At 42.9% G+C, this 26,986-nt stretch overlaps 1 protein-coding gene across 1 annotated transcript; it reads left to right on the forward strand.

The window, feature by feature from the left end:
• Positions 1–334: 334 nt before the first annotated feature.
• On the forward strand, positions 335–26,318 carry c1qtnf12 (C1q and TNF related 12). Its single transcript, XM_085782898.1, has 9 exons — positions 335–729; positions 781–1,112; positions 15,572–15,676; positions 15,784–15,895; positions 16,586–16,770; positions 19,918–20,026; positions 20,828–20,921; positions 25,208–25,286; positions 25,388–26,318. Exons 2-9 carry the CDS (start codon positions 903–905, stop codon positions 25,484–25,486), a joined length of 993 nt encoding a protein of 330 aa, XP_085639024.1. The 5' UTR covers positions 335–729; positions 781–902; the 3' UTR covers positions 25,487–26,318.
• The last annotated feature ends 668 nt before the right edge of the window (positions 26,319–26,986 follow it).

Here is a 26,986-nt window from a genome sequence, read left to right on the forward strand (position 1 = left end):
TATTGATTTGCTGCTGCTGAGCTGAGCTGAACTGAACTGAACTGAACTGAACTGAACTGAGCTGCATCTTTTGATGATTGAGAGCCCAACAACGCCTGTGGATCTTGCAGCGTTTCCAGCAACCACACCTCCACCTCCAACACCTCCACCTCCAACACTGAGCTGGAGCGAGAAACTGCAAATAAAATAAAGACGAGGAAAAGAAGATTTTTATTAGTAGAGAAGAATATTTTACCATCCATCTTTTAACCCCTGCAGCCCCAACCCCAACCACCCTCAGTTTCGGACGCCCCTCCTCCTCTCTGCCTCTTCTTTTGCCCCCCTGTGCCCTAACCCACCCTCCCTCTCCTCCTCCTCCTCCTCCACACCTCACCCCCCAACAGAGCAGAAAGCGTGAAAAATCTCACTAATGGGTTTATTTGCTGTCAGATCTGTGCCGATCTGTCATTCCCTTGGACTATTCTGCTGCTTGACACATTTCATAGTTGAGTAAGCCTCCTGGCTTTTTCTTCTTGTCTAGAGTTAACAGTGCCCCTGCAACTCTTTCTCTCTGTGTGTCTGTGTGTGTTTGAGTGTGTGTGTGTGTGTGCTGAGAGCTCATCAAGAGAAAGGGGAGCAACAACGACGACGGCGGCAGCAGCAGTCAGTCTGACAGTCTCTTGGACGGGGAGTCCCTGAAGCCACATTCCTCTGGTCCTTCCTTCTTCCCCGTTGGGACTTGGTGTTTTTGTGTTTTTTTTGTGTGTGTGTGTGAAAAAAAAGAGAGAGACAGAGAGAGAGAGAGAGGCTTGTGGGCATCCTCAGTGTGATCGCACAACCGGTCCATCACAAGAAGAAGCAGATCCCAGTCAGTGTGGTTTCTGCAGGCCGGTTCCGGGTGGTGGTGGTGGTGGAGTGTGAAGATGTGGTGGTGTGGCGGGGCCGGGCCTCTGGCGCTGCTGGTGGCTGCAGTGTTTTGGACTCAGTGTGTCCTGCTGGACGGGGTGGACGCCAAGAAGGAGAAGAAAAGGCCGAAGGAGCCATCCGCCACCCCACAACACACAGAGACGACACAGTACAACGCGACGCTCTCCAACAGCGAGGAGGTTGGCGGCGGCGGCGGAAGCATCAAGGTGAGAAGAGAGAAAACACAATGTGCACGTCTTGTGTTTAAAGTTTAAAGGTACATCGTGTAGGAATTCCTCCCATCTAGCGTTGCGGTTGTATATCGCAACAATCGTATATTTCATGCTGCATTCACGTGAAATTGGGCGGACGGCAGATGGACGACAGCCGCTGCACGTAACGGCATAAACAAGCCTCTATGTAAACAAGTGGTCCGTCAGCACGAGGCAAAACAATACACGTGACAATATGTTGTCATGGCGATGTCGTATTGTTTACCTGACCCACGTTTTACCGGCTTTCTCTCGACTTCTGTGACTAAAATGACATCTGGTTTGTTACCGACGGCCGTCTGCCCGACTGCAGGTGAATGCAGCATCAGTGTAACGCTCCATTCAGAGCTGAAAGGAACACTTCAGTTTGTTGATGGGGGGGGATTACTGATTAATGAAAAACAGACTTTTGAACCAAATAATCGATTTTTGTGAATAGATAACAGGAGTTACACAATGTCCCTTTAAAAACTGCTTCTTTATTTATGCCGATATTGCATATAACTAGAGAGATAGGCTCAAGCTTCAGATATGTGAGATATGTGCAGGTTTCCTGTCAGCACAGGCAGCGTGCAGGAGAAATAAAGTGTGGAAAAGGTTAAAACAAAAAAACATAAACAAAAGAAAAAGAAAAAGAAAAAACAGGACAGGACAGGTGTGCCCTTCCAGGTCAGGTCAGGCCTCAGACAGTGAGAAGGACCAAAAAATGTGTGAAAGACTAAATGGATGACTTCCGGAGGTATGTCAGGAATGTGGACATCTGAAGGCTGATCAATGCGTCAATTAGTGCGCGCTGCGGGTGGGTGTCTGCTACCAATTTTCCAGCCAAGGAAAAAAAAAATGGTGAAAAGAAGAGGCAGGAGGAGGACACCAGAAGAGATTCAAAAACTTGAATTGTCACTATCAAGTGTTCAAAATGTGCGTTACAGTGGCACAAACCCACTTTTCAGGGAGCAACAGTTGTAGCCGTTGACTTGTCTTGTTATTTATTGGTTTATTGCCGGGTGTTGCATATTTTTTGCGAGGGTTTTCCAACGGACGGCTGTTTGTTTTGCTTTCAGCCCACCCATTATGTTGGCATTCTCATATAACTCTCACTGCCCTATATACCAACCAGCCTTCGCCCCAGCAGCAGCAGCAGCAGCAGCAGCAGCAGCAGCAGCAGCAGCAGCAGCAGCAGCAGCTCCTAACGGTAACTCCCCCCTCCCCTCCCCTGCTTGAAAACCGAGCAGTGAGGTCTCCTTTGTATCTTTAAGAACACATTGTAGGTGGTTGCGGCCTGCTGGTTGTTTATTTGACTTGGTTTTACCCTGTAAAAGCACAAGCTATGAAGGATGACCTTGTGTCAACCCTCAGGCCTGCTGCTGCTGCTGGAGGGTTGCACCCCATTGGGATCTCACTCCTCCGGCTGGCTCATCCCATAGGGTGCTGAGCTGAGCCGAGCTGAGCTGAGCGCCTTCACAAACACCCCACCCCACCCTGAGGTCTCCATGATGTAACTCCTGGGAAAGTTAGGTGGGCAGATATTTAAAGAGGAACTATCCTACATTTCTACCTTAAAGGGATAGTTCACCCAAAATTGAAATTTCACTCGTTATCTACTCACCCTCATGTGGACTAAGGGCTGGGAGAAGCTTCAGAGTTATCCGTGGCTTCTCTGAGTTACAGAGGTTGCAAATGGATACCAACTGTCTTCGTAACAAAAAGACACACCAAAAAACATCCAAATACCTCCATGCTGCTCGTATGTAATGTCCCTCTTGTATTGTAACCCCGAAATGCGAAATTGTCCTGAAAAAAAATTAAATAAGTCTATATTTCAAGCTTGTTTTATTCGTCAAATTTGGATGAATTGAGGACAGACCCTGGTTCATCCAAATTTGACGAACCAGGAAGAGGAGCTTCCGCTACAAACAAGATGTTATATGGACATGCACTGCTACGCTGAGACCCCCTGTAACTCAGAGAAGCCACGGAGGACTCTGAGACTTCTCCCAGCCCTTAGTCCACATGAGGGTGAGTAGATAATGAGTGAAATTTCAATTTTGGGTGAAGTATCCCTTTAATGAAGCAGCTCCAGAGTCCTAGTGCTGGTTAAATCAATGACTTGTAACTAGTTCCAGGGAGAATGGAGCGTCTCTTGGCTGAAAACCAACCTTGTAAGATCAGAGCCTCCGACCCGGTGTCCCAGCTCTCGTCTCCATGGCGACACCGCCACACAAACGTAACGCGCCCCGTAACCCGTAATCTCTTGTTGATGAAAGATAAGACTACACAAATATACACACGGTAACATGGTAGATGATAAATAATGTTATATATCCACCGCTCTATTGGATTGATTTCCCGTTGAAAACAAATGCACATGGCTGGGAGGAGGGTTAGCAAAACCGGACTTGTAGGGTTTCCCTTTAAAGGGACAACGAGGAGTTTCTCCAGCGGCAGAACGAAAAATTCTGTGACAATAAAAAAGTCTCATATTAATGTGGATGAATCTACGTTACCCACACTTGTTAATGGGCCCATTTTCGATAAATATATCGTTTTGTCTCTATCGTTATTTTGTTATTATTAGTGGTGGCGGAAATGCTGGTCGAGCCGACCAGCGTTTCCTCACTTTCGGTTTCGTGGCGAGTCATGAGAATAACGCAGCTGAATCGCCGTTTATGGTCGGAACTACGACGGTATGTGATCGTCTTCGAACCTCTGACTTTAATTCTTGATGAATGAAAACATGAGTCTGTCTTGCGCCGGTCAAAGAATTTCACGGTGCGTGCGGAGGCTCATAAATGTAGTGTGAAAACGCTTTGCTTTTCCAAAACTCCTCGTTGTCCCTTTAAAAAGACCTGTGGCGATGTTGTCGGGTTGTTCCCATGCAGCCTCATTGATTCTGTCATTCACAGGGACTATAGCCGCCTGACTCCGCGGTGTCTGGGACATCCGATAGGGGCGGTGCGGCCCACGAAAAACTGGGGCAGCGTGCCGTGTAAGCCCCTCACAAAGCCCCATAGAAAGGGTCCTGAAAGGGAACACCTCGGTGAGGATTAGCGCCCCCCTCCACCTCCAAGTGCCTCCTTCCCTCCTTCCCTCCCTCCCTTCCCTCTCTGACATTCTTTTCATCTCATCTCCCACAATCACAGGGTAATGACATAATCACTCGTAAGACGCTGCAGTGTTATGCCAGATCGTGTCTTTGCCAAACATTGTCACCTCCGACGACGAGAACCTGAGCTTTAACGGTTCGGGACGTCGTCGAACAGAACAAGGTGGTTGGTCGGTTGGTTCATTGGTTGGTTTGTTGTTGCTCTCTACCTGGGTTTGTGTTGAAGAAGAAGGAAAAAAAAAAAAAAAACAGTGTACCACACACTGTGAGAAGCTGTAAACTTGATTTTCTTGGGTAGTTTGTAAGTTTATCCTATTACACATCTGTTAGGCCCCAGAGAAAACAACACGTCCATTGGAGGCGCCTTGGCAAGAAATGTGTGTTCTCAAACAGGCCAAACATTTACACTCCACATTTACATTTTTTTTTTCCTCTTGTGCCCAGTGGAAAACAGTCGAAACAGTTCTTATGATGGCATTTTTTTTTTTTGCTTTGCTTCTTTCTCTCTATCTGACCAATCCCGTGTGTGGGCCCGTTGTTGGCAGCATGCAGTCGCACATTGCTGCATTCCTCGGGAGATTTTCCATTTGAAAGTGATCACAATAGTGAGGTGTGGAGTTGCACAGAGAGTGGAATTTTTTTAATGAGACGATAACTGAGGCACTTTTTTTTTTTTCTTTCTTTCCGTGAACCGCCGTCACGTCCGTGCAATAATTTCGGAGCAATATGTCAAAGGTGCACGTTTTCTTTTTTTTTCTTTCTTTCTTTTTCTTGTAAGCCTTATTGCTCTCCACTCCAAAAGATGAGAGGAATCTGTCACTTGTTGAGAGCAGCGAGGGATCTGTGATGGCTGTAATTGAGGGGAGTCAAGTCAAACATCACGCCCGGCGTGTTGAGTAATGGCTGGGTTTAGCCCGAGGCGAAGGTTTTTTGTTTCCTCTCTCTCATCCCCAGTGATGATTAATGCAGCAGCTCAACCTCCACACAAGAGACAAGAGCTCAGGTCCCAGAGGAAACAGGGGGCTGCAATACTGACGGTGTCAACTACCTATCTATGGTTTGTTTCACAACGACCACGATGATGATGATGGTGGTGGTGTTGAACTCTCACTTTCAACACATCAGACCCCAGTAAAGGTTACACTTGGTAGAAATTACCTAATGAAGTCATCTGAAAGAAAAAGAAACAATTAATAATAAGGTCTTTTGTCGTTACATCTGAAATATGCAAGTAAAATAAACTGCGGCTCCGTGTGTGTTTCACCTCGCAGACGTAGAGGGGCCGTGTTTTATTTGGATTTTGTTTCGTTTGTAATAACTTGAGATTGATGCCAGATTTATAGAAATCCCTTAATAATCTTGCCTGATTCTTATCATGTGCTGGTCATGTTCCTGAAACCACAATTTCAGAGTTATTGCTGCATTTTACAGTAAACTGAGGCTTCGAATAAAAACAACCACACAGCTGATTGGTCAACAGGAGATGGCCGCTTTATTTAGTTATCGAAGATGAAGATAGAGAAATGATTTCTGCAGATTTGTTTCGCAGATGCGTATGATGGGAATTATAATGCATCTGTGGTTGTTAGATTAGTCAGATTAAAGTGTATAGAGTGTCATATCTGTCCAGTATATGAAGACACAGCTAGCAGCTAACCCTGGCTAATGATATCTGCCTATAAAAGTCACAAATCCACATTTTATAACGTTATTAAGGTGTAAAAAGATATATACGTGACTTAAAAGGTGTATTTTATTACCTTTTGATTAAACTAGGTGACTGTTTCCGAGAAAAAACGAGAGCAAAGTTCGTTTTGTTTAGTGCAGCAGATTTTATTGTTACATTTTGTGGCCAGGCGACACCTAGTGGCCGTAGTGAGGTAGTGTCGGAAAAAACACACAAGAAACACCAGTGTTTTAATCCTGTGTGAAGAAAAAAAAGCAGTTTATGTTATGTTTTCTCTCTTGTTTATCTATGGCTTCTGGTCTGGAGTTACAGTATCCACATTTTTGTTGTTGTTGTAACCACGGCAACGGAGGTACTAGCCTACTCAGTTTAACCCACAAGGCAAAAACTTTCCCCTATAAGTCTTTCGGCCTTAAACCCTAACCAAGCCATGACTGTTGTTATAGTAACCACAGTGACGAGGGTAGCCTAGGTATTTATGTGTTTATTAGCGTAACCTTGACAACCAAAGTCAAGGTACGCAAGGTTACTACAGTATTTACATGAGTGCGAGATCTTTATGCTGAGCTAAGCTAAAAGTCTTCATAGTCGCTTGTATCCTTGCGAGAGCGGCCGGCGCCAATCGTCTTTCCAAACTATTATTATATATTCAATTAAAAAAAAACTGAATCTTAAATGTAGGCTACATGTTCGAACCAACACCCCTGTTTGTGCCACTTGCGTAATATTTTTCCACTAATAACCTGACAGGACAGGAGCAAACTACTTTGCGTAATAAAAAAAACAAGTAGCCTAGAAAAAGAAAAATCAATCCGACCACAGTATGTACTTATGTAACATGATGCAAAGCCACGAATTAATCATACAGAGGACGGAGGATCTAATGACTTCCCACCTGAAGTAAATGTTGTGTTGGGAGTCAGACTTGTGTCAACGCCTCGGTTTACCTACCACAGGGAAAATGAGCATTCGCTCCAATTTCAAAGCTATAATTTGTACACAAAACAGATGTGACAGGGCGATCAAAGCAATCACCTTTTTTTATATCAACAGATTTTTCACAAATTTATTCACTTTCTCTCTCTCACACACCTTTTTTTGTTTAAGCTGCATCTCAAAGTCAGGCCGTGTTTTAAGACACATTGCTCAACCTTATCATTATGTAATAACTATAATTAATTTACACTTCCAAACAGTGTTCCTGCTGCTACACTTGTTGAGCTAATAAGCAGCATCCTCATAGTGTGATAGAGTAATTATGTTTTGTGCACACGTTGCTTGCCAATTTGAGTAATAACACAGTAAGGAGAGCAACAGAGTCAACATTGCATGCCTAACTGTATTTAGCTGTGGGGTGATAAATCCTCCGGCAGTCCCGAGTCTGTGAAGTGCAGCGGTGGGGAACACGGGGGTGGACGCATGATGACTGGGATGCACGCAGGTTACCAAGGATCCCCCCCACACTGCAAAAACTCAAATTACTTCTTGTCAAAATGTCTCATTTCTAGTCAAAACTAATCTCTTTCCATTTAAAATGAGACTCACCACCTAAAAATTAACTTGTTTTAAGATAATTTTCACTTGTTTCAAACAAATTTTTACTTAAAATAAGTCAAAAAAGTTTAAAGGTGCTTGTAATAAGAAAGAAAAACTTGCTCCACTATCAGATTTTAAGTGAAAATATGCTTGAAAGAAGTTAAAGGTGTACAGAAAAGAAAAATGAATTTGATTCCACTATGGTGCTTAACATTAGTGTAATCATTCATCTATCAGACGATATAGGCCAAACTTCGTGCAAAATTCTATTTTCGAGTAAATCTGGGATGATAGTAGGGTAGTTTTTTTTCCACATTGGATAATGCAGGCGCACGAATTATGCGTCACGTTGCTCACGATTCATCAGCCACTGATATTGGATCTGTCATCCGTCAATCAAACGTCTGAGACACACACACACAGAGCTCGAGCTCGCCCCAAACATTGAATATCCCGCCCGCTCGATAACGACCAATCAAATTCATTTTCCTTACTCGGCTAAACTTGTGCGGCAACTCGTGAAAACTAGTGGAAGGAGGCTCGAAAAACAGGACAAATGGCCATTTCTGAACACCTTTAAAGAGGAACTAAGCAGGATTTCTCCCGTGGCTATGCTACATTTTTACCTTAATTAAAAAGCTCTGGAGTAATTGTGATCGTTAACTACATGACTTGTGACTTGTTACGAGTGAGAACGGAGGCTCTCTGCCTTCCACCTGGCGTCTCACGGCTGAAAACCAACCTTGCAACATCAGTGTAGTTACTCGGTCGCCGCCCCGGTGTCCCAGCTCTCGTCTCTGCAGCACCGCCACACAAACTTGCTCTGTAATCCCTTAGACTACACAAACACACGCGCCGTAACATCGTATATGTTATGTAACGTTATCCACCGCTCCATTTATTGATTTTTCGCCGGCTTTGTTGTAAACAAATGCACATGGCTGAGAGCAGCATAACCAGAACAGCGGAAAAGCGAGCAGACTTGCACAGTTCCCCTTTAAAAAGTCTCTAAAAACAAGCTACTTTTTAATATGATGAGTCTTATTTTAAGTATAATGAGATTTGTTTTGACCAGAAATTACATTTTGACTAGAAATAAGACAAATATTCTTGGTAAGATTTTGAGTTTTTGCAGTGCAGCACCTCCCTTCCTCCCTCCCTCCTCCGTCCGATTGCATTCAGCCCGTGGGGATCCCTGCCTCCCGGGGAGGGATGGGCCGGGCTCCTGGGCCTCGTCCACCCATGCATGGATGACTGCACAGGGAGCAGCGCTGCACAGTCAGGGATGTAAAAACAAGGGATTATCGAAGGCCCTCCATCATCCTGTCCAACCTTTAAAACCTGCCTGTGCAACATTTTTCTTTTTCTTTTTTTTTAGCCTATCAGCAGCAAAACGTTTCATGTCATCTAGTGTGTACGAACAGGTAGAAAAACAGATAACACCTAAAAGAAAATAAGATAAGTTCGACTGTACACACACACACACACACACACACACACACACACACATGGAAGAATTCAGGAGCTGGCTGCGAGTCGGCTAGAGTTTCAGTATCTGGTTGCAGCCCCAGAGACATGTTTTAACAGTTGTGTTTGTGTTTTTGGTGGCACGCTGCCCCGGGGAAATATTTTCCCGTTTTTATTGCTTCAAATAAATTCAACCTAATTTTCCTCAAACTACATGACAAACACACTTAAAGCAGCGCACGTAATAGAATTATTCATGCAGACCCAAGTCGTTCTTTTTCACGGTAATAAAATCAAGCATGATTGATCCAAAGACTGAAAACACACACACACACACACACACACACACTCTCTGCTGTGGGTTAATAAAACAACCTCTGCTCACTTTAACTCCTTTGCTGTTCACTTTTACTACACTTACTGTGGGTACCAGAAACCTTCAGTGGTGGGGGGATTAATACATGTTTAAGTATATTTACTTAAATACTACATACTTAACTTCACTTTCAAAGTACTTCTACTTCTGCTCTAATACAGATCAGATCAGACACGTGTTGCACTTTTTCTCAGCTGCAGTTCATCTGTCTGTTATGATTTTACAAAACAGACATAGCCTACTTAAGATGAACTCAGTGCGATGTTAAAGGTTAAACCAATGTTTTCTTCCACTGTTTTCTTCCACCTTTAAACTAATGTGATGGTTTTATTAAAATAACAGCTTGAGACCCAAAGAGGGGAAATTATGCAAATTGTTACAAAAACAACAAAAATGAGAAAAACCCTCCAAAAACATGTCATTGCATCATATTAATGCATCAATGGTAATAATCTAGTTGTAAGCAGTTTTATTTAAAGCAGCTGTTTGACATCTTGTGAACTGTTCCCATTTGGCTTTCTGCAAAAGATCTGTTGGGAAGACCGATACCTAGCTTTAGCTTAGCTTAGCATAACGGAACTGACTCTTTTCAAAAGTGACATGTTTAAATCTCTACAAAAACTTATGAAAGTTATGTTTCCAGCCCCCAATTGCTCGACACCAATAAGCATATGCTCTGTAGCCTCATGTTCCTTCATATAAACGTTTAAAAGCAGGGTTTCCTCTTGTATAAGGAGTATCTTAAAGGACAATTCCAGGCAAATTCAACCTGGGGCTCTAGTTTGCTAATATATTAATATTTTTTTAACAGAATTAATCTGCAGATTTTCTGTTCTGCAGTAGTTCTGTCTGTCCCTGCGTCGCCACAGCAGAGTAGAATGGGAGCAGACAGATCTTAGACTGTTTACGTCCCACAAAACCTCTTTTTTTTTTCACAGGCCACGTCAGATGGTTATTCAAACAAACACCGAGGGGTTTCAAGAAAGTCTTTCAGCGTCTTTGAAAAAACGCTGCCCTTTTCGCCGCAAAAAATGCACATCTGCACAAAATGCGCAAAATTCGGTGCTTGCATGATTTCACAAACAACGCGTTTTTGTTGCAACTAAGTCACATGCTGTTCATCTCTCAAGGAAGTTGAAAAATGTTGCATGTTCACTTCACACATGAGGGAGGAGCCATTTTCCCCCTGTTGCCTCGGGAACGTTATGAAGTGACGTAACTGTGCGACATGAAACGCCATCGCCTCGCACCAGAAGATTTTCTTTTACAGTTTGTTGCAAATTCTTTATTTTGTAAAGTTACAGAACCTTTTTGGACTCAGGAATGTTTTGTACGTTTTGTAACTTAAATATTCGCAGCACTTTCTGTGATGTGGCATGTTTGCTTATTATTGGATGTCCTATGACTCTTTTGTAGGGGGAATCACTTTTCTCTTTCATTGAATAGCTCCTGCAGTTTTAGCAAATTCATTGCATAAAAATGCATGAACACCCAGCTGCATATTCCATCAAATTGTTTTAGCAAAACCTGCTGCATCATCAAGGATTTTTTTGCAACAATCACAAAAAACTCTTCTTTATTTCATCTGGAAGGACTGATGAACACTTCTTCACTCCTTCTCTGCGGATGAAGGATGTGAATTCTTCTCCCAGCCGTGGACACAAAAGCTTCACATTCTTGAGCTCTGAGCTTCGGCAAACGTGTCATGATTTAGAGCCGCATCAGCGAGGATAAACACACAGGCGAGAAAGATTTAAAGTTTCTCACCTTTCCACAGAATACCTGACACATTCTCTCCGTCCGTCGGCGGCGGTGCTGGAACGGCGTGCGTTCGCTCACACCTGCTGACAGACGAGGCCACTTTGAGGCACTCTGCACATCGAGCGCTGATCAAAGCCAGAAGCATCGCTCTTCATCAACTCCTCCAGACGATGTGATACCTGCTGGATCCGCTCCCTCCCCACTTTGTTCGCCATTTGTCTACATGCTGATGATGCAGAGCTATGCAAGGACTGGGGATCCATAGTTTACTTTAACGCCACAGTCAATAGCAGCAGCGGTGGCGGCAGAGAGCGAGAGATTGAACAGCTCCTGACAGGGGTTTTTCTGTGTCATCATCATGCAATATGGTTTTCATGTCTGCGTGTGTGGAGGCTTTGAAGTTCGCAGTCGAGACAGAGACTCACCTGCACACAATGAATCACTTTTCTTTTTGGCAAGTTGCATGAACCATCCCAGCTGTCACCATATATACAGCAGACTATATACATATACAGCAGCTTATATGGTCTGACAGTGCAGAGACAGAACACGACGTCATTTAATGGAAAGACTCGACTATTTCTAAAGCTGATGATTAAATTATTTACACAGAGATTTGCTGTTATTTTTCTTCAGCTCAGAAATGAAGGTAATAATTACCTTTGTCATAACCTTTCTTCCTTGAGCACAGAAAATCCTGGAGGGCAAGGTTTTAATGGTTTAATTACAATGCCGTGTGTTAAAGAGGATAACAAGCTCACAGTATGGCTGATTTCCTGGCAGTGATATTCTGACTTTTTTTCCCCTTTTTTTATCATCATTATTATTATTATTATTATGCAGCTCTAAGATGTGTAATTATGAGCCACATGTGTGGGCCGACTCGCTCAGTGTCATATCTCTGGAGCACTGAGACGATCTTTGACACAAACACAAGAACAAATGTTAAGTTTTTACTTTTTTTGGAAGCGCGTCCACCGCCTGTCAAGATCGCGTGGGTGTCTTTTAAATCATACCGAGCTGTCGGAGGTGATGATTCACAGCTTTACTATTATTCCCAATGGAAATATACTCACACTGCCACAGGCGTGGAATACCAGTATAAAAAAAAAAAAATTATAAAAAAAAAACACAAACGCCTTTCATCTGCATGGTAATATTTGCTCAAGCTTACAGAGCTGGTACGTTAAAGGAAAAGCGTGACTCTTTGGGGCAATGTGCTTTTTCACTTTCTTGTCAAGAGTCAGTTGAGATGATGAGATGGTACAAATCATGCATCTGTTGGAAAATCAACTACTGGCCTGGCTCTGTTTGAAACTCCCCAAAAAACTGTCCAACTAACACCTCATATCTCCTTTGTTTAGTCTGTGCAGAAACTGGCTTCGAAGAATTGACACTGTGTGGGTTTTTGTCGCCTTTACGTCAGATTGAATCGACAACATCTGACAATTTACAGTGCAAGGTGGCAGGACGATTGCAGAGTTGAGAGTCTCAAATGCCATGCAAAAATGCATCAAACTTGTGCACAAAGTTCAAAGTATTTTATTTGTTATTGGCACGTACATTCGCGCCACCATGTTTGCCAAAAGATGGTGACTTCCCATCAAATGTTGAATTTGAATTTAATTATTATACCTTGACAAGTTTTACATGCTTATAAGAACTTCAAAATGAAGCCTCTGTAAACCACAAATGCCATTTACATACAATTTGATACCTCGTGTTATTCTAAGCTAAGTGTTAGTGGTCTCATGTACGTCTCAGCAAAAATTGGAGTAGGCTTTAACTCACTTTATAGAAACATTTAGGAGCTAAAGAGCCAAACATGTTAATGAGGAGTCGGTGGAGACCAAAACTGAGTGAATATTGAAGCTCCATAACTTCTGGCTGTGTAAAAGAAAGCCACTGTTTGCAAACATGTTCACTCTAACCTCCATAACAAGTGATGATATATCAATGTTGTGTAACCAGCTTGTCTGGGTCGCCTCCAGGCCACAAAAAAAAAAAAAAAAGAAAAGCTGAAGAAAATTTTGTAGGTTGAAGTTTTTCCCAAAATGTTTAACTATATGAAAAATGAACAGAGTAATGGAAAAAAGCAGTTTATCCAACAGGCTGCCAGTCTTATGGAAACAGCACCGTGCTGCCTGCTCGCTCAGTATTCTCTCGTCTTGACCAAATCAGTTTTTCTTTTATCTGTTTCCAAGCCTCAAAAGCACAACAAAAACAGACGAGGATCCAACATGCAGCCGGCGCAGCGTCGCCTGTTAGCGCTGTTTATTTTCTCTGCTGTCAGAGAGAGAAAGAGAGACAAAATACCAAATATATATACTGTTAAAAAAAAAGGAAAGTTTTTTTTTTTATCCTAGTGTATTGAGAGGACAAACAAGGAGTCACTTTGTTGCGGTGGAACAAGAGGCGAGTCTTCAGCAGTGAAGAAAGGGGCATGTTGGTTTTGCAGATAAGTGATCCGTGTCCCGCTGCCAAACCTAAACAAATTCCATTTCAGACAGCTCACCTCCATGGCTCGTCTTTATCTCCTCTTCTATCTCAACTGAAGGCACTTGACATTTGGTGGAAGGGTTGGGGGGTAAAAATCCGAGCTCGCTGTAATTGGAATTCATTCAGACTCACATTTTACCCAAAATGAAAACATGCCAGTCGTAGCACTGAGCAGAAAACTGTTCCTTCTTACGAGTTTATCCCCAGTCTCTAATACAGTAATTTATCATAAATGAGATATTTCAGATAAGGAGATTGAACATACCTACAGTTAGTCCTTAATCATAACTCACCCTGGTATATATATATATATATATATACACTGTGTATACTTTTGTTATCTTGTTTATTAAGTTTTCCATCACAACATTAGTCAGATGAGTTGAATTAATGAAAGAAAACACTGTGGTGGAGAAAGTGTTGGCCATCTTTGACATGTTGTTACAAACTACAGTAACTGAGCTCTGCAGCAATCCACAGAATCTACATCACACAGGCAGACTCATTTTTCACCGGAGCACTCATGGAAATTTTCATGTGCTGCAAAAAAAAAAAAAAAAAAAAAAATCACTTGACAAGGTTTGTTTACATTCGTCTGAGCATATTGGGCAAATAAGAAGAAGTTGACGTGGCACCTGAGTGGACGATCGAGAATGAAAAAATAAGCATGAAGCGAACCTGAAACTAAACTTGGACGGCAAAATGAAAGGAGCAGAAAGAGTTTCTTCATCTTTTGTGTTCAGTTTAATGATGCATTGGATTTAGCTTCAGTGCTACCATCTTTTCTACCAGTGTTTCTCAGCCTTATCGGTTCTCATATTTTTTTCTTTAGCAACTCTGAGGACCCCCGCTTACCAAAAAAGTCCCAAACTGACTTGACAGAAATATAAACAGCCTTTTTAATTGCATCATTGCATAGTTATTAATGGTTCTGAAGGCAAATATGTGATTTCAAAAGTCGCTGTACACTGAACATTGCACATTAGTGAGTTTTACACCATCTTCCTGTGTGATATTTCACAATAAAAGCCTAATTAAGAAATTAATGGAGGCTGTTCACCGAAACTAAAAAGACAAAGGACAGTGATTCAAAATCATCAAAATGTAGCTTCTTCAATCAATCAATCAAAATTTATTTGTATAGCACTTTACAGTAGCCAGACGGTACCCAAAGTGCTTTACATCAAGGCAATAAAATAATACATAAAAACAATACATAAAAACCCAAGAAAGTGCCACAGTGCTGCAAGAAGACACAAGAAAGTGCTACTAGTGCTGCAGGGTGTTAAAGGCCCTCTAAAAGTGCATACAGTAGAATAAAAACAGGCAAAAATAAGTACACTTAAGAGCAGGACTTCCTTAGTCAGAGTTAAATGCTAATCTAAAAAAGTGCGTCTTTAGCTTCAATTTAAAAAGGCTGAGGTCAGTAATGGTGCGAATGTCGGGTGGCAGTCTGATCCACAGCCTGGGAGCTGCAACAGCAAATGAACGATCGCCCCACTGTTTGTATCCGGTCACTATTTTAATAAAATGATAACAGTCTGTAAAAGGTTGCTCAATAAAATTATATTGTATCGTTTTAAGTACCCCTTGCAATTACACCAAGTACCACTAGGGGTCCGAGTACCGCTGGTTGAGAAACACTGCTCTGTATTATGCTGTTCCTGTTATACTTAAAGCAGAAGTAAGCGGAATATTTTGTTAATATAAGTCTTAAATAGTTATATCTTCCGACAGCAATCACTTGTATAGAGTGTTTGGTCTGAAACACGGCATAAAGGGGCGGTCCTCTCTGTGTGTGCAGCCAAGGGATGCGCGTGAATGTGGTGACGTAGGGACGAGGGCGGGGACTGCTAACTCCATCTGCTGACAGGAAGTTAGCCAAAACGACCGGATTGCTGACTTCTGCTTTAATGTGCTCTGTTTCATAATAGTTGCTACTGGTGTCAGACTTGTAATTGATGTGGGAACATGTTGTATTTTAGGTTTCTGAACACCAGAGAGTCGACCCACTGGGATCATGGATGGACTTTGTCAAAAGACCCGTTGGCAACTTCCCTGGAAAGTGTCGCAAGCGCAAACGTCCCCTGGTAAAAATCCTTCAAAAGAATTTTTTTTTGATTGGTATTGCTTTTTTTTCTTTTTTAATTAAAGATTATTCACTTCCATTTGATCATGCTAATGTTCGCTCCACCAGCCGGGCCCACCTGGTCCTCCAGGACCCCCCGGCCCACAGGGACCTCCTGGTTCTCCTGGCGCCGAAGTCACCCAGGAAGTTCTTCTCCAGGAGTTCAAAGAGATGATCAAAGGTAGGAACATGTTGAATATTGAACGTTTAGGATGAAAACCCTCTTCTAGTTTTTTATTTATTTATTATTTAAGGAGGACAATGCACATTAATGGACATAATAAAATGTAAAACGGCTAGTTTCCGACTGTAGTCCTCCTGGCAAGGTGTTAAAAGCCATTGAAATAAACACAAGGACATAACAACAGAATTCATAAAACAGGAAAAACACACATGTATCCAACAGAAACCAACAGACTATTTATGGATAGATAAAATGGATGAAGATGCAACATTGCAAGACCAGGACAGGGTTTCTTGATGGAGTTGTGCTAGGATGGGTTGAGAACACAACGAAACCAAAATATCTATATGTCTGTGCACGACTTTACATCCACAACACAACGTCCACTTTAGTTTCTCTCCACATTGATGTCTGTAACAACATCTGGGTGAGGGATCCCTCCTCTGTTGCTCACCCTGAGCTTTCTCTGATTTTTCCCTGTTAAAAGGGTTTTCTATGGAGTTTTTCCTCAGTTGATGTGAGGGTCTAAGGGCAGAGGATGTTGTTATGATGCCATGTAAAGCCCTTTGAGACAAACTGTTTGTAAAAACGGGCTATACAAATAAAATTGCCTTGCCTTGCCTTGATGATGAGTAATCTGTGTTAACTCTCTCTCGCTCTGGACTGGTTTGTGTTTTGTCCCGTCAGAGGCGACGGAGAGGAGAGCGGCGGCTCTGGACAGACAGACCAGCCCCAGCCAGCTGCCGACGGCGCTGCTGACCCTGGAGGGGATGACCTCGTACCGGCGGATAGAGGAGGCTTTCCACTGCAAGCTCAAGGGCCCCGTGGTGGTGGATAAGAAGACGCTGGTGGAGCTCCAGAACTTTCAGACGGTATGTTTGTTTGAAACCAAGTAAATGTTTATGAACCGGTTCAGCTCTGCTCCCCCGCCTGTGGCTGAAAAAGTAAAGTTTTGGCTAATCCCCCCCCCCTCCTCTCTCCTTCTCCTCCTCCTCCTCCCTCAGCCTGGTTTTTTACATGGTCTGTTTGTTTCTGACCCACTTGCTTCTCCTCTGTCTTGTGAGTGTTTGGTAATCGTCGCTTATTTTTGTGCATGTGGGGGAATTATGAGCGGATCATCCCCTCGCTGGTAACTGGCACTGGTGAAGCATGCAGTGCCACTCCGCTCCCCGACGAGACCCAAGACTCTGGCTCTTTTGGTCAAAAATACCTACTTTTTCAATTCTACACATCACTCTCTGGGCGGCATACAAAAGGCACTCTGTCTCTGACTTGGAATAAAGTGTGGAGAGGACAGAAATAGACACTGTTCGAAACAGCATGCTGTAGTGGAAGAACTATGCTGTGTTGGGATGGGCCTGACAAGCTTTGCCGAACTATTTAACACGCTAATGAAGCACTATGTTTGTGAGGACGTGTTACTACGGCTTTGGAAAGTTGTATGTTTAACGTTTGAGCAGAGTCAGCAGTAAAGGAGGAGGTGGACACGAGCAGGGAGAGAGGATGAAAAAGTAGGTCTTCACAGGCCGTAGAGCAGGGGTATTCAATTAAAATTCACTGAGGTCCAGTTACTAAACTTTCATCCAAGTAAAAGGTCCGAACCTTATAAAGTCCAAATGGTGTCTTATTATATATATATATATACATTTAGCATAGTGCACTTGTATAGTAAACTACCATGAATAAAAGTAACCCCCAGGCAAATGATTTAAGGCCTGTATTTCAACTAAAGAGAGCAAGCCAGAATAAATGAGGGTTTTTCCCTGTTTTTGTTTTTTTTTAGACCAAGGTGGCCATGGCCAAGGCCACAGGACATGTCTGTTCTGATGATAAAAAAGTCAGTGGTCCTGAAATGTGTGCTTCTCTTCTGTAACACACATTCTACATCTCGGCGGCGATGTCTAAGTTTCCACATACGGGCTTCCTTCTCCTTCAAAACGGGGCAGAGCTCCGCGGGAAACAGTAGGAGAGATACGTAGCTACAGACCGAGGGAGAACCGGCTTGAGAAGCAGGAAACAACCACGTCGCACCGAATACTAGACTTGTAGTCAAGACCGCCTGAACCGAGACCAAGACACTACCAAGACCAGAGAGTATCAAGACCAAGACAAGACCAAGACCAAGACAGACCAAGTCAAGACTAAGACCAGTTGAGCTCAAGACCGAGAACGAGACCAAAAAAAACCAACTAGTTACACCATATTTTGCTATTCCGCATGAGTTGTAGAACGCAAGAGGACGAGTGCCAACGCGTCTGTGTCACAAAACGCATGTGATTGGTACCACTTGAAAGGGTAAAGTATAAATAATAGGGGTGTGACGATACACTCATCTCACGAGACGAGACGAGACACGAGATTGGGTTCACGAGATCGAGACGAGACGAGATTTTAAGAAAGCTACAATGACAAAATATGACTGGACCAACAGACTTTTATTTAACAGAGTTGCACTTGCATTTTGAAATGTTTTATTGTAACTATTTACATCCATGATGTAAGCATGAGCTTTAAATACATTTCTTCTTCCACAAATTGAAACTAAAACTAAAATTTATAAAAGTTAATATAAATTAAATTAAATTAAATATTTATTTCTTTTTTTCAAGTGCAAACAATATAATGTGCAGTGTTTCCTCTAGGATTTTTTTAAGTAGTGGCAGCGACCCCCCCTCCCCCCCCAGTGCCATTTCACTACTCGGATACTCAGATCCCCCCGCCCCCCTCCCTCCCACCCTCCCACGTCGGACGGTCAGCGCATATGTTTATTACCGTCACAGCGCGACCTGTCCATGTGCCCGTGTGTGTGTGTGTGTGTGTGTGTGCGCGCGAGAGAGAGAGAGAGAGAGAGAGAGAGTCGCGGCCGCCACAGAGTCGTTAATTAGCGCTGGATGCGCTGGTTAATAAGTTTCGTTTTTACTGAGGAGGAATGAAGAACTCAGCTGTGACTGAAAAGCACCTAAACCAAGTCGAGTAGAGTTATAACTGTGTAGTGGAAAGGGGTGCAAAGTAATGGTAACCGGTAGTGCAAACCCTGCTTTACATTTTTTAACATAGAAAAAAAAAAAAAATCTCGCGGGACAGATTTTTAACACGACGAGAAATATCGTCAAGTTTAATCTCGCGAGATCTCGTGGGACTCGTCACACCCCTAATAAATAATGATACCCAAATAAAAAGCATGCCTGCCTGGATATTGTAGGCTATAAATCCCTTCGAGACCGTTCTGCCAGTCCGAGACATTGTGAGACCGAGAGACCCGAGACCGAGACAAGATCGAGACCAAACACTGTCGAGACCGTGACAAGACCAAGACCACAAAAAAGTGGTTTTGAGACCGGTCTCAAGAACTACAAGTCTACCGAATACGCACCACTACGGCATCACATTGTGCGCGCAAGAGACCCACCAGCTGAACGACCCCCACGCACACACACACACACGTGCTTTAACCAAGGCCACGATCCGCCTGGTGGTTCACCTTTGACTTGCAGGGAAAACACCCTTACTGAGACAAACAGGCACGTGACTGCCCTGCCAGTAGTTTGAATCTTGGCTTGGAGTCAATGCTATTCATCTTTAAAAGTTTGGTTATCAGCATCAACTTCTCTTATTTTGGAGCAAGTCAATGCTGTCATCACTCCGTCTTCTTTCTCTTTCTCTCTCGGACACACTGGGTAAACAAACGATTTGATTGGCTCAATTGAGTGAAGCTGTCGTATTGACAATTAACATATAGCTGAGCCTGCTGTCCCGTCAGAAAAAAAATGATCTAGAGATTGGTCTCGGGTTCGGATCGAACCATCACTCGGTCCGATTTGGTGATGCCTGCCTCAAGGACTCGTCCCAGATTTGAGGGTCAAACTTTGCCAAAACTGAATTTGACGTGAAACATTTGCTAAGATTTACCTTTAGGAAATAAAATGCCATGTTTTACCAGTTTGAACACCTAAAAGGAGTATAAGAGGCCAATATTACTCCAATATGTCAACATTAATGTGAATCTTCTTTATTTCCAGCCTCCTGCTAAAGGAGCCTTCCTCAGAGGGTCGGGGATGGACCAGTCCACCGGGAGGTTCACCGCTCCCATCACAGGGATCTACCAGTTCTCCGCTAACGTCCACATCGGTAAATCACAGATCGGTAACTTTCCTCTGTGGGTGTTTTTTTGGGGTGTGTGTTTGACTCGCTGATCTCTAAATCCCTGTCTTTGTTTTGTTGAAACTGTTACAGCAGGACAACTTATACCGTCTTAGCTGGTTGACAACATTTAATTCCCAGCAAAGCTCCGCCCACCGGCATCTGTCCACGTTTGACATAAGCCAGGATGATTTTTTTTTGGATGTGCGGAGCATTTGAGAATTAAAACTGATTCACTGTCAACAAACATTTAAAAAAAAAATAGATATTTTTTGGATGCAACGATCCAAAAAGCTGAGTGTCATTGATTAAACTTGATGTTTGAGTTTTGGAGCCAAACAAACTCAACAAACTGACTAAAAAAAAGCAGTAAAGCTTTACTCGTCATTTTCTTTTAGCTGTAATCTGAGTTAACTTCTCAGAATGTCCTGCTTTCAGTACGTTCTTCAGCTTCGGCTTCAGTTAGCCAGAGTTTGCCAAATTCTGTGCATTATTGATTAAAAAACTAGACTGAACATGAATTGACTATAGCTATCAACAAAGTGGAAACAACTGGTTTATAAAACAGCCCCTGTCAGCTCTATCATAAATATATTGCACTTCCTGTGGCTGCTTCACAATAAAAGCCCCTCTGTCACCAGCTGAACTAAGAGATGAGACAAATTAGATCAAAATAAACGTATACAATAATAAAAAACAAACAAACAGGATTTAATTACATGAACATTTTAAGTTTTAGTTTATGTTTTTGTTGAACCTTGACGGTTTTGGTGTTTCACTTCCTCACAGATCACAACGAGGTGAAGAGGAGTAAGAGCCAGCTCAAGGCCCGGGACAACGTTCGGGTTCTGATCTGCATCGAGTCGCTCTGCCACAGATACACGTAGGTTTTATATTTTCTTTAAAGGGATAGTTCAACGTTTTGACCAATTGGACCATTGCCATAATCGCTATAGTCATAGCAGTAGGTTCGTTACCTTTAATTGTCGGTGTAAGCTATTTTTAGAACGGCGGAGCGGAGCAGCGAGCTGCTCAGAGCTATGCTATGGAGGCTAAGGGAATTTCTTGGTTTCCCTCATCAAACTCATCAAATACACAACCCAACAACTCCAAAACGCTGTCGTGGACAAGTTGTGAGCTGCACATTCACCACGCTATGAGATAATAACAGAACGTTACCAGACAGAGTTGTTTTAGAGGGGAATTCAAGCAAAACTGTTGATGCGCGTTGCCTTCAGGGACAGTTTTTCAGCAAGCAAACTCTGTATTTACCCTGTATTTACCTCGAAAACGGCTCTGTTTCGTAACCTTCCGTAATTATCTCATAGCGTGGTGATTGTGCAGCTCACAACTTGTCCACGAAAGCATTTTGGAGTTTTGAGATTTTGTATTTGATGAGTTTGATGAGGGAAACCAAGAAATTCCGCCGTTCTAAAAATAGCTTACACCGACAAATAAAGGTAACGAACCTACTGCTATGACTATAGCGATTATGGCAATGGGCCAATTTGCCAAAATGTTGAACTATCCCTTTAAGTATCATTGTTTAAAATGCTGCAGAACTTCTCGTCTGAATCTAAATCAAATATGTCTCCAACACCCCGTGTGACCATGTGGTTTTCATTTGTTATAGCTCAAACACATGTTGGTCAGCGATACCGCACCGATCGCCAATAATACAGACGTCAATAAAAATCTATCTCAGGGAGGTCATTAATCCGACTTCCACCGTGCCACACATTCTTGACATTCTTGTTTTGACAGTTTGTTTACTTTTCCTACAAAACAGCGATATTTTATTGGTGTTTAATGCTGCCTTCACTTTCGGCCCGGGATTTACGAGCTGTTAAAGGTGTTGTCTGTTACAGTTTGTGTGGAACCAGTTTGGCATTTCCTGTATAAAAAAAAAAAAAGCAGAGCAGGTCTTTTAAAGGAAATGTCCTCTCGTCCCTGTCGCCTAACTAATCTTTATAGACTCACCTTTGACTCCCTGCAGGCTGGCCCTGTAATATCCAGCAGCAAACGCTGTAGGGAAATGCCCTTATTTGGGAAGTGAGGAGGGGAGTTCAGATAATGAAGTATTTGATTTGATTCAGTGGTGAAAAAAGTTACAAATCCACCCGGGAGCGGCTCGGAGGTCTTTTCCAATATTTCAGCATTTCTATTTACACAAAGTGAAGTGAAAATCGCTGGAATGAATTGCTCCCTGAAGTCTCCCCCAGACCGTTACAGAGCTGCTCGATGATGATGATGATGATGATGGTGGTGGTGGTACAATGTGTGGAGCATATAAATAATATTATTATGATGGGTTACCTAACCCAGAAGAGCCCCAGCCAGTCTCGCTCTCCCACACATGAAAATGCAGAGAATGTGCAATGAGGCTCTCGTTGCGACGGCCGCTGGAGTGAAGACAAACGTGATTGATTTGCCATAAAAATGTAGCGTTTTCCACTTTAACAGGAGCCAGTGCTCCTCAGTCGGCCGGTGCTGTGTGTGGTTTACAGCCTGCAGCGATGTTACAGCCGTTTATACAGACTCTGTGGGCACCGAGCTGTGAAAGAAGAACATTTCTGACATTTGGAAAATAAACGTATTCGCTTATTTCTTTGCTTAGATAAGAAGATCGATCGACTGACTCTACCACCGCCGCCGCTGCTGCTGGTGTTAACTTAGACTACATGGAGACAAGCTCAAACAGCTAGCCTGGCTACATCCAAGGATAACAAAATCCACCTAGTAATTAGCATTAATTAACAACATGCTGTACCTGTGTAGAGATGTGTCCTGACAAAGCCTCAGTCAGCAGCTCTTTCATTGATCTGAAGTGAACTCAGGTTTTCTTTCACCTAATCTAAGATCATTCAGCATCTGCTCTGGCATGTGCTGTATTTCAGATGCAACAACCTATAAAACAGTGGCTGTCAGCCCTATTGTTGGTCATAAAGTTATTGTACTTCCTGTCGTTGCTTCACAATAAAAGCCCCTCGGTCGCCATCTGAACTTGTAATTAGCCGGAGTAGATAAAACCACCTGTTTGGGTTCTGTCTGTGCATTATTGATTTAAATTAAACTTGATTTTTGTTACAGTGGAAACAAACAAACTGATTCACTGTCAACAAAAGCTAAAAGGAAATGATGATTTTTGGATGCAACAATCTGGTGTCCACAAAGGGCCGCTAACAACTGACGTTGAAGTGGAGAGATAAAAGTTGTCATTCACACACCAAGCTAATTTATTAGATAGGTGTGTGAATGACAACTCCAAACATGTAAAGGTAGGCTACCGTAAATCTCAAATAAATCTTTTGCTCAGCAAAGATTGGAAATTTATCAAATTGGTTGCTTGAAAGAGTGTGAATAGAAGGAATGCCGGATTTAAAGGGATAGTTCAACATTTTTGGCAAATTGGTCCATTGCCATAATCCCTATGGGAATGGCTAGTATGACGTCACGAGTCACTTCCGTGTCCAACTCCTGCTGCTAACGTATACAGCAATACATGTTCTTCATTGCTGCCCCCCCAAAACACGCATGCACGCGCATACATACACACACACTTATAAGTTACATAGAGACGTTATATGAGCTAATGTTTAGCGCTAGCTACTAGCTAACTAACGTTTACCTCCGTGACTGGACCACCGCGATCCACTGGTTCACTGGCCTCCTCCGGTAGTATTACACATGTATACAGTCGCATTGTTTACGTTGTGTGTTTTAATTAATCCTGTAACGTTAACACATCACGGTGACCGCGGTGCGGCACGGTGACAGACAGGCTCGTTAATGTGCAGAGGGACCATAGACTGTAGAAAAGAGAGGGACGAGGTTAACTTTACAGCTGTTTCCTTCGTCCCCACAGTGACTCCCGACATTTAAACCTGAGCTGCTTCTCTACTGAAAAACTCTGACAAGTCAAACTTTAGGATGTGTTAGCGGACAAATTAGTCTGTCTAACCATCTATGACACCTGAAACGGTAAACACAGCTGACTGATCAAAATAAATCACAGAGTGAATTCACTTTCAGTCATTCAGAATTCATATACATGAATATATATGTTTATTTATTCATAAATGAAAGCTCCCGCGGTGTTCTGACCCGGCTCTGCCTATTGTTTCTATACTGAATATCCTGCGATTGGACACGGAAGTGATGTTTTAGAATGTGATGACGTAGCCACTAGCCATTCCCATAGCCATAGCAGTAGGTTTGTTACCTTTAATTGTTGGCGCAAGCTATTTTGAGAATGGCGGAGCAGAGCCGCGAGCTGCTCAGAGCCACACTACGGAGGCTCATGGGATTTCTTGGTTTCCCTCATCAAACTCATCAAATACACAATCCAAATGCAGAAAAACTGTGCCCGACGGGAACGCGCATCAGCGGTTTTGCATGAATTTAGCTCTAAAACAACTCTGTCTGGTAACGTTCTGTTATTATCTCATAGCGTGGTGAATGTGCAGGTCACAACTTGTCCACCAGAGCATTGTGGAGTTGTTGGATTGTGTATTTGATGAGTTTGATGAGGCAAGAAATCCCATGAGCCTCCGTAGCGTAGCTCTGAGCAGCTCACGGCTCTGCTCCACCGTTCTAAAAACAGCTTGCACCGTCAATTAAAGGTAACGAACCTACTGCTAAGACTATAGGGACTATGGCAATGGGCCAATTTGCCAAAATGTTGAACTATCCCTCTAAGCATTGCCATCCAACTACTGTATCCCCGAATTAAAGTACTCATCGGGCCGGACCAACCAACTCGACTGGACATGCTGGTTCAGGCTGAAAATACAAATCGGTTGCATCGGGCCACAGGTTTCCTTCTTTTCTGTTTTTTCTTTGGTAGGTTCGTGTTGAGAATTAGTGCTAGTGAGTTCGGCTCATCGGGTCCGGGCTTTAACATCCGCAGGTTGGGTTGGGTTTTAATTTTCAGACTGGTTGAAAACTCTATAGCATGAATGAAGCAGCTTAGGAACTGTTCAAAGGTGATGTGGTGGGGTTCGAGAGGTTTCGTACATCCACAAGAACTTGCACAGAAAATAGACCCAGTACCGGCGGGGACCAGTGTCTATTTGAGACTCGGCTTTTATTTTGTACTTGGTTCACTTGAACAACGTCTTAATATATTGTTGAAAACACAATATTTACTCTGTTGTAATGTGATTGCAGCTCACTGGAGATGATCGTCGGACTAGAGAGCAACAGTAAGATCTTCACGGTCAGCGTTCAGGGGCTGCTGGAGCTCCAGGTGAGAAACACACTGACAGACACACACACACAAACAAAAAAACACCTGTGTATTTGTACAAACTCTCTGCTTCAATGTCGTTTTATTATTTACCTCCGCAGGCCGGACAGTACACGTCCATATTTGTGGATAACGCCGCCGGTGCTTCCATCACGATACAGAACGGTTCAGACTTCATGGGCATGCTGCTGGGTGTATAGCCTCGACACGAGAGCAGAGCGTCGTCCAAGCCATCCACTGCTGCCATCTTGTTTGATTGGTGTTTTTTTTTGTTTTGTTTTTTTATTTTTTTTATTTCATCGGACTGCTTATGAGCACCGTCACACAGAAACCGGACCTCAGCGGACGGAGGAGGAGGAGGAGGTTTGAAGGAAGGATGTGAAGCCGACGTGGACTCGGCTGCTCGTCGGATGGTGAAAGGACAATGTGAAGAAACTCGAGGACTGAGTTTGTTTTTCACCGTGCACTGCGACTTCCCTGAGGAAACTTGGCCGCCTGTTGCTTCACCAGTAAAATAACCTGTTATGTACGAGTAGTACAGCAGTGAATCGTCTCCTACAGTGTATTTGTGTCATGGGTTTGTCGAAAACCTAAAAATATCAATGTTTTCTTACGTTCTCTGGAGGAGAAGGAGCTGAGGATGAACATGAAAAAGTGCATTTGTTTGTTGATGTTTTTTTTGTGATCAACACGCTCATGAACTGTAGTTATTTTGTTTTTAATCATACATTTAAGTTATATGGTACATAGACTCTGTGAGTACACTGGACACTGAAAATAAGCCCAAACAATATAGAAGAATGTGATCTGATGGCTCACATATGTAAGTACATGTAATTTTGTATCATAGCTACCAACGTTAGCTCAGACTGAAATAGCTCAACAACTATTAAACATTATGCAGAAATATTTCAAACAGACATTCGTGATCCCCAGAGGATTCATCCTACTGAGTTTGGTGGTGCTCTGGCTTTTCATTTGGCCACGACGCTTTAAAATGTGTTGTTTTGATTGATATTTTCTACACATACGAGCTACAAGGAGAATTCTGGTCATTTTTGACTGCTAAATCGTTGTCCTGATGGTCACCCAGTGTTAGCGGGAGCAAAAAATGCCACTAAAATTGATGCAGGCAAACCGGAGTTAAACCATGGCTACCCGGCGCTAGGGATAGCGACAACGCTAACCCATGGGGGCAATTCTTTCAACCACAACAAACACTCAGAAAACAATCAAATATCTATGGTACATGACTGGAATCCTCAGAGACACCACTGAACTAATATAGTGTACAGTATAAACAGTATAAACTTTGTGTTTCTGCATGTAGCCACTCACCTCAGATAGCCGAACTCTGAAACATCCTGGAAAGACATTACTATCCGATCGCACAGCGCCTGCTCTCCCCGCCACAGAAACAAACACTTTTTCCTTGTTGAGATGATTTCTTTACAAAAATAAACGGTGGAGCAGTGCAGTGGTAATGTCCAAAATATCGCTGACTGTTTACTTTTGTAAAGAAATCATCACAACAAGGAAAAAGTGTTTGTTTCTGTGGCGGGGAGAGCAGGCGCTCTGCGATCGGATAGTAATGTCTTTCCAGGATGTTTCAGAGTTCGGCTATCTGAGGTGAGTGGCTACATGCAAAAACACAAAGTTTATACTGTTTATGCTGTACACTATATGAGTTCAGTGGTGTC

This window comes from Trachurus japonicus, chromosome 7, assembly GCF_045865225.1.
Source record: "Trachurus japonicus isolate A0001 chromosome 7, Traja_1.0".
Taxonomy (NCBI): domain Eukaryota; kingdom Metazoa; phylum Chordata; class Actinopteri; order Carangiformes; family Carangidae; genus Trachurus; species Trachurus japonicus.

Bases quoted from the DNA above. Each gene is read 5' to 3' on its own strand.
- c1qtnf12 (XM_085782898.1), top strand. From the start codon at position 903: ATGTGGTGGTGTGGCGGGGCCGGGCCTCTGGCGCTGCTGGTGGCTGCA. The intron at 1,113-15,571 runs GTGAGAAGAGAG...GTTGTATTTTAG, and splicing joins GCGGCGGCGGAAGCATCAAG to GTTTCTGAACACCAGAGAGT. The intron at 20,922-25,207 runs GTAGGTTTTATA...ATGTGATTGCAG, and splicing joins TCGCTCTGCCACAGATACAC to CTCACTGGAGATGATCGTCG.